Source organism: Neopsephotus bourkii, unplaced genomic scaffold (genome assembly GCF_033783945.1).
Source record: "Neopsephotus bourkii isolate Nb327-2 ecotype Australia unplaced genomic scaffold, CSIRO-AGI_Nbou_v1 NB_38, whole genome shotgun sequence".
Classification (NCBI taxonomy): domain Eukaryota; kingdom Metazoa; phylum Chordata; class Aves; order Psittaciformes; family Psittacidae; genus Neopsephotus; species Neopsephotus bourkii.
This window is the reverse complement of record NW_026900555.1, coordinates 1,421,016-1,433,222: the sequence shown is the minus strand read 5'-3', so window position 1 is coordinate 1,433,222 and position 12,207 is coordinate 1,421,016. Positions and strand designations below refer to the sequence as shown.

General features: G+C 41.0%; 1 protein-coding gene across 1 annotated transcript; it reads right to left on the bottom strand.

Annotated features, from left to right (window-relative positions):
* Positions 1–409: 409 nt before the first annotated feature.
* RFXAP (regulatory factor X associated protein) lies at positions 410–9,744 on the bottom strand. Its single transcript, XM_061345675.1, has 4 exons — positions 9,637–9,744; positions 8,304–9,008; positions 5,447–5,554; positions 410–1,913 (listed from the first exon to the last, which is right to left on the bottom strand). The coding sequence occupies exons 1-4, from the start codon at positions 9,742–9,744 to the stop codon at positions 1,803–1,805; spliced, it is 1,032 nt and encodes a 343-aa protein (XP_061201659.1). The 3' UTR covers positions 410–1,802.
* Between the last annotated feature and the right edge of the window lie 2,463 nt (positions 9,745–12,207).

Genomic DNA, 12,207 nt, shown 5'->3' with positions numbered 1-12,207 from the left:
ATAAAATATTGCATGTTATAAAGTGTATGTATTCCTCACTCTCCCATAGTAGATTTGAAGGTTCAAGGGGATGATCATCTTACTATGGAAGGAGGCAACCTTGAGCGAACAGGTAGTTGTGAGCAGTAATACTGCCCCAGGACAGAAGCCCAGCTGTGGACCAGACATTAGTGGGGAGACAGACCTGCAGTTGTGCAGGTTCTCAAACTGCTCAAGGAATAAAAAGAGAAATATAGTAAGAATGTATTGTCACAGAAGTCAGGTTTTAAACCCGAGTGATTTTACTTAAAGCTAAAACAATAGCCTTGGAATGCAGAAGTTTAATTCCACCTAGTCAGAGTTAGCCATTTTAGTATAGCAGAACAACAAACATGCAAATTTAGTAGACTAAAAAAAGACAGACTTTAGGTTTTTTTTTCAAAGAAAATCAAAGATTTTACTCAAGCAGTTATTGGTCCAGAATTGTTGATACAAAGTTTTTCTTTTTTAAAGAACAACTTTCACAATGCTAAATACAATAAATCCTTACTGAACAAGTTCTATACAAACACAAAGCACAGCTTGTAAAAATTTATTGGACTAACAAATACTCCTGAAGATATATCATTTAGCAGATTAAACTGCTGCAATAGCAAAGTAGTACTTCAATAAGCACCTATGCCGTTCTGATAATCTCTATTCAGAAATGTGGTTTAATATGAAACTTTCACTTTTGAAAACAAAAGGTGGGATTCAACACTTACATAATAGCGTTTGTAGTCTCAAACCCATCACTTACAGAATAACCTGAATTGGCTGAAGACCTGGGAAGTCTAGCACTAGAGCTGATGAGATACCGGTTGTCTTAGTAGGAAAATTTTAACTATACTTTTTTCAGAAGAAACAGGCTACATAAAGGAACAAACAAACAAACAAACAAACAAAAAACAATTACATTTTAGGGTTTGGATGCACTTGCTATTCTGAGTGAAAAGCTTTAGATTTTAATTTATCATCAAAAAAAGAGTGATATTCTCATCTGTAACTAAGTTATATTTCATGTGTAAGAGCTTGGTCCTTGCAAAAAAAACTCCACAAAACAAGGTCCAACTTTCAGCTGCATACGTTCCACCTAATTCTTCTAAAGCTTTTTGCCATTTACCTTTTTTGGAACTTTTAACCACAAATTTTTTCACATGGCTTGCACAGACAATGATTTCAAACCTAGTTAACTCGCACATAATGAATATATAGCAGGAGGATCACCTGATTTACACTTCTCTGAGCCAATGGATCAACTTCTGGATGGCATCTTGTCTTTGCCTTATGTCCAGCAGAATGAATTATGCACTGAAGTCTGCCATATCCCTGAGCAATTGCTGTTAGGTCATGCCACTGGACCGGCTCAGATTCAGGACTTTATTTCACAACTTCCATAGAAAGTAATTGACTTCCTTCAATGATTGTCATCAAAGAGTGACTCGTTTAACAGTAAATCCTTAGACAGAAGAATGTTGATATAGTGGAAGACTTTGGTAGGAAAAGGGTGTACAGCTAAACATTACTGATACAAACCAATTTCTATTAAAATCCTAAACAATAAAATTCATTTTAAAAAGAAGCAAAAATAGACTCCTCTAGATTTGCTCACAAGTTTGCAGACACCCAAGCAGCTCCACACCTCAAAAGTGCAAACGAGACAAGTAAAATATGTAACAGCAGCAACTTCTGCTTTCCTTTAAACATCAAGATTCTTTGTATTTCTATAAAACACACATCCTCTTTCAGGACCAGACTCATTTGCAGGCATTGATCTGTTCCGATTACCCGGGTGCTCCTTGAAACTGCTGCTGCCTCTGTTCCAAAGCCTGCTGACTTAACAGCTGCTGTTGTTTCTGTAGAAACTGCACTACTTCTGGGCTTCTGAGTAGGGACTGTAAGAAAGGGAAAGCAGACTTTACTTTAAAGAACATGCACTAAATAGCTACCACAGTGATTGTATGATAATATTTTTTCATTAAAACGATTTGCACATTACCTATTGCTGTGGTTTAACCTCACTAAGCCAACTAAGCTCCACACAGCCTCGTGCTCATTACCCTCTACTGGGATGAAGCACTCAGCAATAACTAAGCCATCATTGTGTCATCAACACCTTTTTCATCACAAATCCAAAACACAGCCCTGTGCAAACTACTGTGAAGAAAATGAACTGTATCCCAGCCAAAATCAGTACACCTGTATAAATGGGAGCTCAAATAAATGCTGAAGAACTACAAAGCATGCTCACAAAAAAACATCTAGGAACTGTTTCAGGACATCAGCAGGTAACCAGAAGTGGCATTAACACAGGTCCTGAAAGCAAATTCAGGATGTAAAGAATACACATGACCACAGAAAATTAAAAAAAAAACAAAAACAAAAAACTCAAACAAACCAACCCACAAAAAACACACCAACAAAACAAAAACCAGAAATAGCAAACAAGAGTACTGACATACTGAATAAACACTTCCACTGTGCTTCATTCAGTTTTGAGTTCTACATTTCCCACTGCCGACAGCTCAAAATAAATAAATAAAATGCTGTAATTCTACAGCAAAGCTCATGTGTCTCTCAGAGCTCAAGCCTCTGGAGGATGCTCTTAGTCACATGGTTTAGTTCTAGGTAGTCCTGCAAGAGGAGTTGCCATCACAGGTCTCTTCCAACTTGACATGCTCTTAACATTCAGTGTTCACCGGGCATTCAATAATTCCCCAACATTTCAAAACATCAGTCCAGCCATGAGGAGTGAGTTAAAAAAATCCCTCTTCCTTCAGTCAAAAGACAACTGTATCTAAAACTATTTGCATCTGGCTCCTGGCCTGAACAGTTGCAGTCTGTGATCCTGCTGTAGCTGTCCACTCTCATTCCTGCATGGTGGTGATTCAAAGAAATCACAGTATGCACTGTAAAGCACAGACCTTTATTGGCACCGGGAGGATGTTGGGGTTCAAACCTCCATATACATCTTCAAAGTACAGCAGACTTCAGGATTTTTTTATACTTTACATTCTCATCTTGATATAACTTTATCTAAAGCACCCAGACATACAATTCGGTAAGTCATGTAACTGTAGTTCTCTTAACCTACTGCACACTTGGGTTAGGGCTACAATGACAGTCTATTGGTTACCTTTTAGCTTTCAAAAACTTGTACCTTCGAGCTATGTGCTTAGTTCTTTGTTCAAATTGTTATATCTTACCATTAGGGATGTCCGTGCCCTAGAAGCAATTCACAGAAGCAGATGCAAGTCATCTAGTCCTTAAATTCTAACACATTATCATGCCTCACCACAAGGGCAGGCTCCTACTCTCAGAGGGGCCCTCTGTTCAGCGAGCAGTCATGTTTACGCAGTAAGTCATACTCTTGCTAAAAAGTTATTTCACCTAAAGCCTATTGACTTAGTCTCAATGGCAGCACAAGTGTTTGCAAGGCCAAAAAGCAAACCAGGTTGGGAAGAGATCCTTCCAAAATTTAATGGAGGAAAAAGGTTATTTTTAATCTGAATTAATTCCTTATACTGCTTGCTCGTTATGCATGGTCACTTCTGCAATGCAACAAAGAGGTACTGCAACTCTAATCCAGACTGACATTCAAAAGGACCATCAGCTTCCCAGGGTCTAGAACTTTATTGCTAGTAGGAGCAATTCTTCTGAGATTATCACTGAAGACAACCATTCTGCATACAACTCATACCTATAGCAGCACTGGACAGGCAAGATTAGCGAATCAGCCATTGAAAGCAGTATCTAACAACAAACAAGCTCACTGACCAGAAGTTCAGCCACCTTTTCCTTACTATACATTCACTTTACCAAGTCCCTTCACCAAACAGGGTAGTTCTTTATCTGGTGCAGTTTCGTCACATTAAGGTGTTTCAGGCTCTTTCATCCACACCTTGATGCCTCTCAGCCCCTTGCCTCTGCTTTCTACATCTTTATCCAGTGCAAGCTGCACATCCAGGCAGACACGGACCACCACAAAAGCGTCTCCTCACAGATATTAACCACATGCAAGACACTTATGAGCAAGCACAAAGGACTTGGCACTTCTAAGTGATAAACACGCAGGCAGCTGCCAGTGACGTGCAGTAACTTTCTTGTGCAAGGATGCAAGATATGGAATAGCCCCGGATGCAACAGACTGTCACCATGTAACCCTCAGGCATTGTGCTGTGTAGATATGCGCAAAACACAGAAGAAATTCTGAAAGAAATAATCCTGAATGAGAGAAACCAAAACAAAGCAGAGAGAAAAACAAGAACCAGATCAAGGAGAGTCTGAATCTCGCTTTACCAGAATACTGCAAGGAAACCTCAGTTTTTTAAAAGCCTTCACATAATTTGTGCAAAAGCTCTCAACATCTATGTAAAGAGCTTCTGGATGATACATTTCTAGAAAATAAATAACATTTCATTAATAAAATATCTTTCAAATTTAAAGCCACATGAATAGAAACAGACAGGAGAGGGTACAACAGTTCAGTAAGAGAGGCATGAAAAACAACATGTGAAAAATAAATCCCTAGTTTGTTGTATTCTTCCTGTACAAACTGAAGAGCTACAGATACTCCTCTGAACTTTAGTCATAATCATTAAATAGGTGCTATTACTGAGAAAGAATTCAAAATAAATATATGTAGCTGTATACTTAAGACCGACCCAGTTTCTTTAAAGACTTTCTAAATTTCTGAACAAACACTACAGCACTTTAATGAGGCTTGTTAAATTGGTTTGCAGAGCTAACAGAGAGAATACAATCAGTCCCGTTAGCTTTTGGAGAAAGGAGACTGGAAAAAAAAAGGTACAGAAAGCTGTAATGAAGCCACCAAAGGAACACTAAGTACTGACTTATTTCCCTTCATTGGGCTTAATTCTTCCAATATACTCAAAGGAACAGCAAAAGTATTTGACAACTTACAACACACACCATTCATGCAGTCTGCAAATACTGCAAGTCATACTGCTAGCATACACAGTTTGCTTTATCAACAAACATATGCAATTTTAAGTATGATATGATAGGTCTACAGCTTTTAAAACACATTACAGTAATTAAAGCTTGCATCAGACCTGAAGTCCATGCGTTGTGGAGCTTTACAGAAAAGCTGGTTCCACAAGTTAAAAACATTTGTTATACTATAAGCGCTGTTCACCCTAAAGAAATAACTACACCTCTTTAGTACTACCAAAAAACTCACCTTCAGTTAACATGGCAGCAATCATTAAATTTAGTCATCTTAGTATTTTTTACACAGACGCTGAGACACACACAGCTGCTCTGCAGTGTATTACAGATCTGGAAATATGCACATGTAGTGTAGGATCATTAAACTGATTTACATCTTTACAAGACTGACAGTTAAACATTGTTACACTGTCTTTACTTAATTTCAGTTCAAAACCGCTAAGAAAACAAAACTTACCAGTCTCTTTTTATTCAGTACTTGTTCTAAAAGAGTAGGTCTTGCTGGGCGGTCTCCAATGGATCCTGTTCTCTGTTTTGTAACAGAAACAGAACCTTCAACACTATCCTGCACATGAAAGAAAAAAAAAAATAGAGAATTGAGACTATAAACCCTGATATAATGCTACATTTACTTTTCACCACAGAAAGTCCCAACAGTAAATAATGTTTGCTTCATTAATTTACAGAGGAAAACAGCAGAACAAGAACGGAAATGGATCTATTCAAGAATTAGCATCTTCTTTCACTATTTCATCAGTAACAGTGAAGCAATGCAGCTGAGTTAGCCTTCTAAATTGCACAACTAACCAGGTTACCATGGGTTGTTAATGGTTTGAATTTACTTGACTACATTTCTTAAAAATGAAGTCATTCACAACATCTCAATCTCAAGGAAGTGAATTATATGTATCATATGCAATAGGGTAGGAATGACAATAATATTTTTAATAGCAAAACTAAATGTACTTCAGAACACTATTATGAATTCTTCAAAGCCACAGGCAGAGACAGTAGAATCTACATGTTTTTTTCTTTGTACGTTTATTCTGTTCCTTCTGCAATCACCAGTCACATGAATTAGACTGTCTTCTAAACAACATAGCTCTACAATCTGCTGTAAATATACATAGTCTGGAAAATTTCAACCAATGTTGAATCCTATGCATATTAAATCCACAACTTACTGACACTTCCATTTACCTGAAATAGTTCAAGCAACAACAACAACAAAGTATCTTAGGACCTTTCACTTCAATCCTGTCCACAGAAGTGAAAAATTAAACTTCTATCAGGAATCTGACTCTACAAGACAATGGTATCTTGGGGGGCCTTCACAGACACCACTGCAAAAAAATGCAGGAAGTTTAGCACTAAATATCCTGTTTTCTTCTGCAAGTCCAGGTTTCAATGCCATAATTCAAAGCAACCTGCACTTGCAGAAACTGGGAGAAGCAAGCCCACTCTCTTCCAACAATGAGCACTGTTTCATAATACAGACCAAAAAGTCTTAATGCGTCTCTACAAAATGCAGCAATTTTACCCTTCCCTCATAAAGGCCTTTTTTCTAAATTAGCAGAAGTATTTGTGTATACACATCATGAACTGAACAATGAGTTACTAGGAAAAGAGAGAAAGGTGAAAACCTGCCAGTATATAAATCTAGAATTCACCCGCATCTTGAATACTGTGCGCAGTATCTGTGCTGTTCTCTAAAACAGAAGTAGCTACTAGAAGTAGAGAAGGTTCACAAAACAGTAACAAGGATAATAAAAGTAATAACTTTTTACTTGGAAACAAGCATGCTAGAACTTTTCACTAGAGAGGCAAGCCTAAAGTGTCACAAACTGAACAGGAATTAGTTGTTTACCGTATTTTCTAATGTAAATGCTAACTGGCAAATTAGGTTAGCAGCCAGGCTCAAAATCAGTGAACAGGTCTTTCAAACCAGGTAGCAGACCTGAAGAAACTATCAGAATGTAATGGATGCTGAGAGTTTACAAAGGTTTAACGGTAAGTCTGAAAAAGTTTGTGGGACAGCCATCACCTAGAGTTACAAAATACATTAGAAAGCCCACAGCTGTATCAGCAACTCCCCTGAGGTGAAAGAAGCAGAGAAAATATTCCCTAGCAGCATCAGCGACGCCTGCCTTTTCCTTGTACACCTGCTTGATGACAGCTTTTACAGCCACAAAAAAGCTTCTCTGGCATGACACCCAGCATGGTAATTATTATATTTACATGAAAGAAACCAACAAACCAACCAAACAACAAACAAAACAGAAAAAGGGGAATTTTGATTGCTAGTTTGCAGTTGTATCTGTTCCCAGACACATAACTCCACAGACAGCTGTGCTGACAAAAAAGGGCTGTGTTTAGCAGGAGTGTCAGGCATCATATTTTAATTCTAATAGCAACCACTATTTTACACTTGCCCCTTCAAGCACAAACTAACCAGCACCTTCGAAGTAAAACCATTTCCCACTTTGCAGTTATCTGAATACAAAATCTTATATGCTAACCTAGTACAAGTGACCATCAAAAACTGTTTTATCCCGGCCGAGTCCCAAACTACAGGAAAAAAATATCTAAAAAGTAAAATGCTAGCATCAGCTCTCCCACTGACAATATTTCCCCATGTAAGTAATATACCTAAGCTTATCAAAGTATGACCTACCAGTGGTCTAAAAATTTAACTGCAATTTTATACATATATATGTAAATCAGCAAGTATCTTGAAGAACCTACGCAACTGATTTTTATACGCCACATAATGTAATACCAAACGGCCTTTCTGAATGTAAACCCCCATCTTTCAGTACCAACTGGGCAAGATGACTGACATCTCTCTTAGATCTGTACTTTCATCTCCCATCCAGTGAAATAAACACACACACTGCACAGCAAAGCATCTTTCCTTCTTTCCCGGAATCTTCTTTTCTAGTTGCAAGTTGCTGCAGTTTGTATCAGGTAAGAGAAAAGAACCAGTGTTGGAGAAACAGGAGCGAGCTCTAGGACTTCACTAGATTTCTTTCTTTTCCTCTGAACGGGAAGGTCCCATTTCAGGCTGCTCAAAGAAGTGGTAAATGCCCCATGCCTAGCAGTGTTCAAGGCCAACCTGGACAGGGTTAGGGTCTAGCAGAAGGTGTCGCTGCCCAGGGCAGGGGGTTGGAACCAGAAGAGCTTTTAAGATCCTTTCTAACCTAAACCAATCTGTGATTCTATGACTCCGGTCATAAAAAAAAAACAAACGGGTTTTCCAGGGGAAGCCCCATGCCGCCCACCCCACCCCACCCCACCCGCCGCCGGTGCCTCACCTCGGCCCGCGGGCCGGCCCCAGCAGCGGCCGCCCCGCCGCCCCCCAGGGCCTGGTCGCTCTTCTTGCGCTTGTATTTATCCTTGTAGATCTTGTTGCGGTGGCGCTTGCACATCCAGGGCTTGCGCTGCTTCACCACCTGCGTGGTAGTCTCGCTGCAGCCTTGGTAGGTGCAGCTCTTGCAGCCGTTGCCCCCCGCGGCTGCCGCCGCAGTTTCGCTGCTCGAAGCCACCGCCACCGCCGTTGCCTCCTCTTCCTCCAGCTCCTCTGGGCTGGCCGTGCTCTCGCCGCCCGCCGCCTCGGCCTCCTCCCCGGCCTCGGCCTCGCCTTCGCCGGCCACCCCCAGCTCATAGAATAACATGAGGCCGCCGCTACTGGAGGGCGGCAGCGAAGGGTCGGCGACGGGGAGCGGCAGTACCCCCCCCGCCGCCTCCTCCTCGCCGCCGCACGGCTGCATCACGAGCAGCGCCAGCTGCGGCGGCGAGGAGGAGGAAGAGGAGGCGGAGGGCGCGACGCCGGGACTGACCCGCAGGGCGCCGATCACCGTGCCCGCTCCGCGTCCCGCCGGCGCACTCTGCGCGCAGGCACCACCAAGCCGCGCCCACCGCGCATGTGCATCCCCGCCCGTCGCGCGCTCGCGCGTTCCATCCCATGCGTGGGCCGAGCGCGCCTGCGCGAGGCTCGCGGGAGGCGGGCTTGCGTGTTTCTAGGTACCGATGGAGCTATAGTGGCGGTGGAGCCTTCTTTGTGACATGGTTGCGGGGCCGTGTATGCACCAGCGGTACGAAGCCCTCGTGTCTAACCAAGTGCAAAGAGCCCCTTGCGGCTGTGTCACAGCCACCAGTGTGGTTTAACTCAGTTGCTCATGCCCCTGTCCCGCTGCAGCCCCGTCATGGCTGTGCTAACGCAGCTGTTGGTCTGCACAACTGCCGTCTCTGGGCTGTGCATATTCCCTCTGCACAAGCCGCAGCTCTCCAGCCACTGTCAGCTGCACAGTGGGGACACGGGTGAGGTTTGGCTTCCTCTCACATCCTTTTATTGCCTTAAGCCTTCTCTTGCTCTCGTAACTTGCAGCTCAGTGCTCTGCCCTTTGGGTGTGAGTTTTCTCCTTGGCTCACTTCTGCATAGCTCTTGGTATGTTTCTTCCATACGACAGGGTTCATCAGAGCAGCTAAGGCCACCTTTGCCCCATTTGTGCCATACAAATACATTATTCCTAAGTAAACCTCTTTATTCTGCAATGTAAATGAATGCTGTATCCATAATCTTAGCTATTTTTCCCTGTTAAATGTAGTTTTTTAAAATATATATATTTTATTCCAAGAAAACATTACTTGTAATGCAACTATCGTGGCTTTCTTCACTTTCCCTCCTACTTCCTCCTCCTGTGTCACAGGCACTGGATTTCCTGACTCCTGCAGAGATGTACCAGTGACCTCCATCTCCTTGATCACCCACTGCTTACCCCCATTCATTTTTCTTACCTTCTTGCTCTCTCATGTGTTCTTGCCTTTCTCATGGCACACATCGGTTCACCCCATGTTAAAGAGCAGTGCTGACCCCCTTTATTCTCTGGCAGTTGACACAGCTCCCTTTTCCTGTCATTCAGGTAAATGATCATGCTGTTTACAGTTGTAGCCATTCTGTTTCACCCTTGATCATATTGTAATACAGTTCCCATTAATTTGTCAAAATATGCAATGATACGGTGTAGTCCCAGACAAATCACAGTGAACTGAGTAACTGTCCTCATTGCCTTTGAGCCACTGGGCAGCTTTAATATAGGCAAGATGACTCCCAGGTTTACTGTTCAAACTTGTATTACAGACTGTTTCATTTCCCTCAGTGGAGACTTATTTTTCCCACACCTGCTTCAGTGTCTGTTTTATCTCTGTCACAGCCTTGCTGGGATAACTTACAAAACTCTCTTTAGGACTCAGTCTTGCATCTGTGCCAGTAGTGAAACATGTAAAAATTACATGCAGCCTCGTTGTTTCCGTGCCTCTTACCTCTTCAGATGTGAGATCCTTGATGCAGACCTTGTCAGTGAATGCTTGGGGGTTTTCACATTATAGTTCCATTGAAATAACTTTAATTTATTTACTTATTAATGCATATTGAAAGAATGCCTCCTTAAAATTGTAAGTGCTCTTGACATGAGCTAAAATAAAAGCCAGTGTAATAATGAATCAAAACCAATAGCATTTTTCTCCAAACACATCCACACTATAACTAATTAAAATTCAAATAACAAATGGGAGGCTGATACCCCTTAAATCTCCAGAAGAAGAGTTCCCAACCACTTCTCTGAAGCCCCACTGAGACAGGTAGGTTTGGCACAGGCCAGTCAGACTGGTAGATTGAGGGAGTTCAAGGCTGAATGAGAAAATTATTTCTGGAGTTAAAGTTTCCAAGCAAAAAAACTTTTCCTGCTGAAAACTACCTCTCTTTTTAATCAGTTGGATTGTACTTCAGGCACCCTGGTAACACACAGGGATCTCATTGGAGCATGTGCCTGGAAATATACTTCAACTCATTTTGCTCAGTTCTCATTTTGCTCATCTGAGGAAAAAAGAATAATGAACAGCCCCTTACAAAGATATTGAGGAGGTTAAGTAATTAACAGATTGATTTGATATTTATCATTACTGTTACTGGGCTGTAATGAAGTGATATCCAGTTCTTTTTACTCCAGAACCTTATCACCTGCTTACTTGAGGGCACAGAAACTTAAACAGGAATTAAATTAGTGACACCTAACACATGAGGACCTCTTAAAAAGCTGCCAGTGATGTTTTTTTTACCCTGCCTGGTTTGCTCAGAAAAAAACCAAACATTGTGATGAAAAAAAATATATAAATCAATCAAGCAAAAGTATTCACTTCCTTGGGCTGTACTTCTGGCACCCAGTGCTTGGGAAAGAAGGTCATATGTGGGAAATTTTATCACTAGTCTCTATGTCATTGCCATCTAGCCAGGAACAGCTGCATCTTGTTTTGCCTTCCCAGGTGCAGTTAAGAGGCAATGCCAAATGTGATTATTGAAATGTAATAACTTAGTTTGTCTTTAGGCTGACAGCTTGTTTAAATAGATTCTGTAATTTTCTGCTGTCTCTTTCATTTGTGTGTCTGAAATAGTTCATTTTAATGTTCTAGATTTCTGTGCCAGTTCTTCATATCCAGTTCTTAATTGTCTCAGGAAACAACAAATATTAAAAAAAACCTCAACAGATGCAGAATAAGATTCAGGAAGGTAATCATCATTGGAGAGGCTAATCTGTCCTACTTACGGACCAAGAGAGTACTAATGATTATAGCTGCAGTAATTTCAAATTGTGAAAGTTATTTCAGGATTTTCCTATGAGTGAAGGTACAAATTCTGTTCACTCAGTGTCTGTCTATGTGTCTTTACACAGAGCTACATTTGCCTTTATCATATGTTTTAAGAGCTGAGGCCATACTAAGAAGTTCTGTGAGAAGAGGGACTATTCATATATCCTTTGTTGTGATATCCCTAGAAAGAAAACATACTATAAAAGCACATTGTCTTGTAGCCTTATTGCTCTGTTATAAAATGAAAGGTTGACTCAAGGAGAACATTTGCATGTTTAAAGCAGCTGTGAAATATACTTGAAAGATATAGGGGAATGAAGACTGCTGGAGGAAGCTGAGAAACAGTAATTCTTAAAGTGCATCTCTTTAGAAATACATCATTTGATGAGGGAATTAAATTGTGAGTATGTAGTTAAGAGAGATTTTTCTACTTTAGTGTACCTCTAACTGCTTAGCAGTCTCCCCATTTATTTTTCCTAAGCTCAGGGTTCAAGTCAGCTTGCGCATTGATACAGTCATGGAAAGGTTAAAAGGTCAGCAGACTCAAAACAGGTCTCCTCTCAAAGGAAGGCC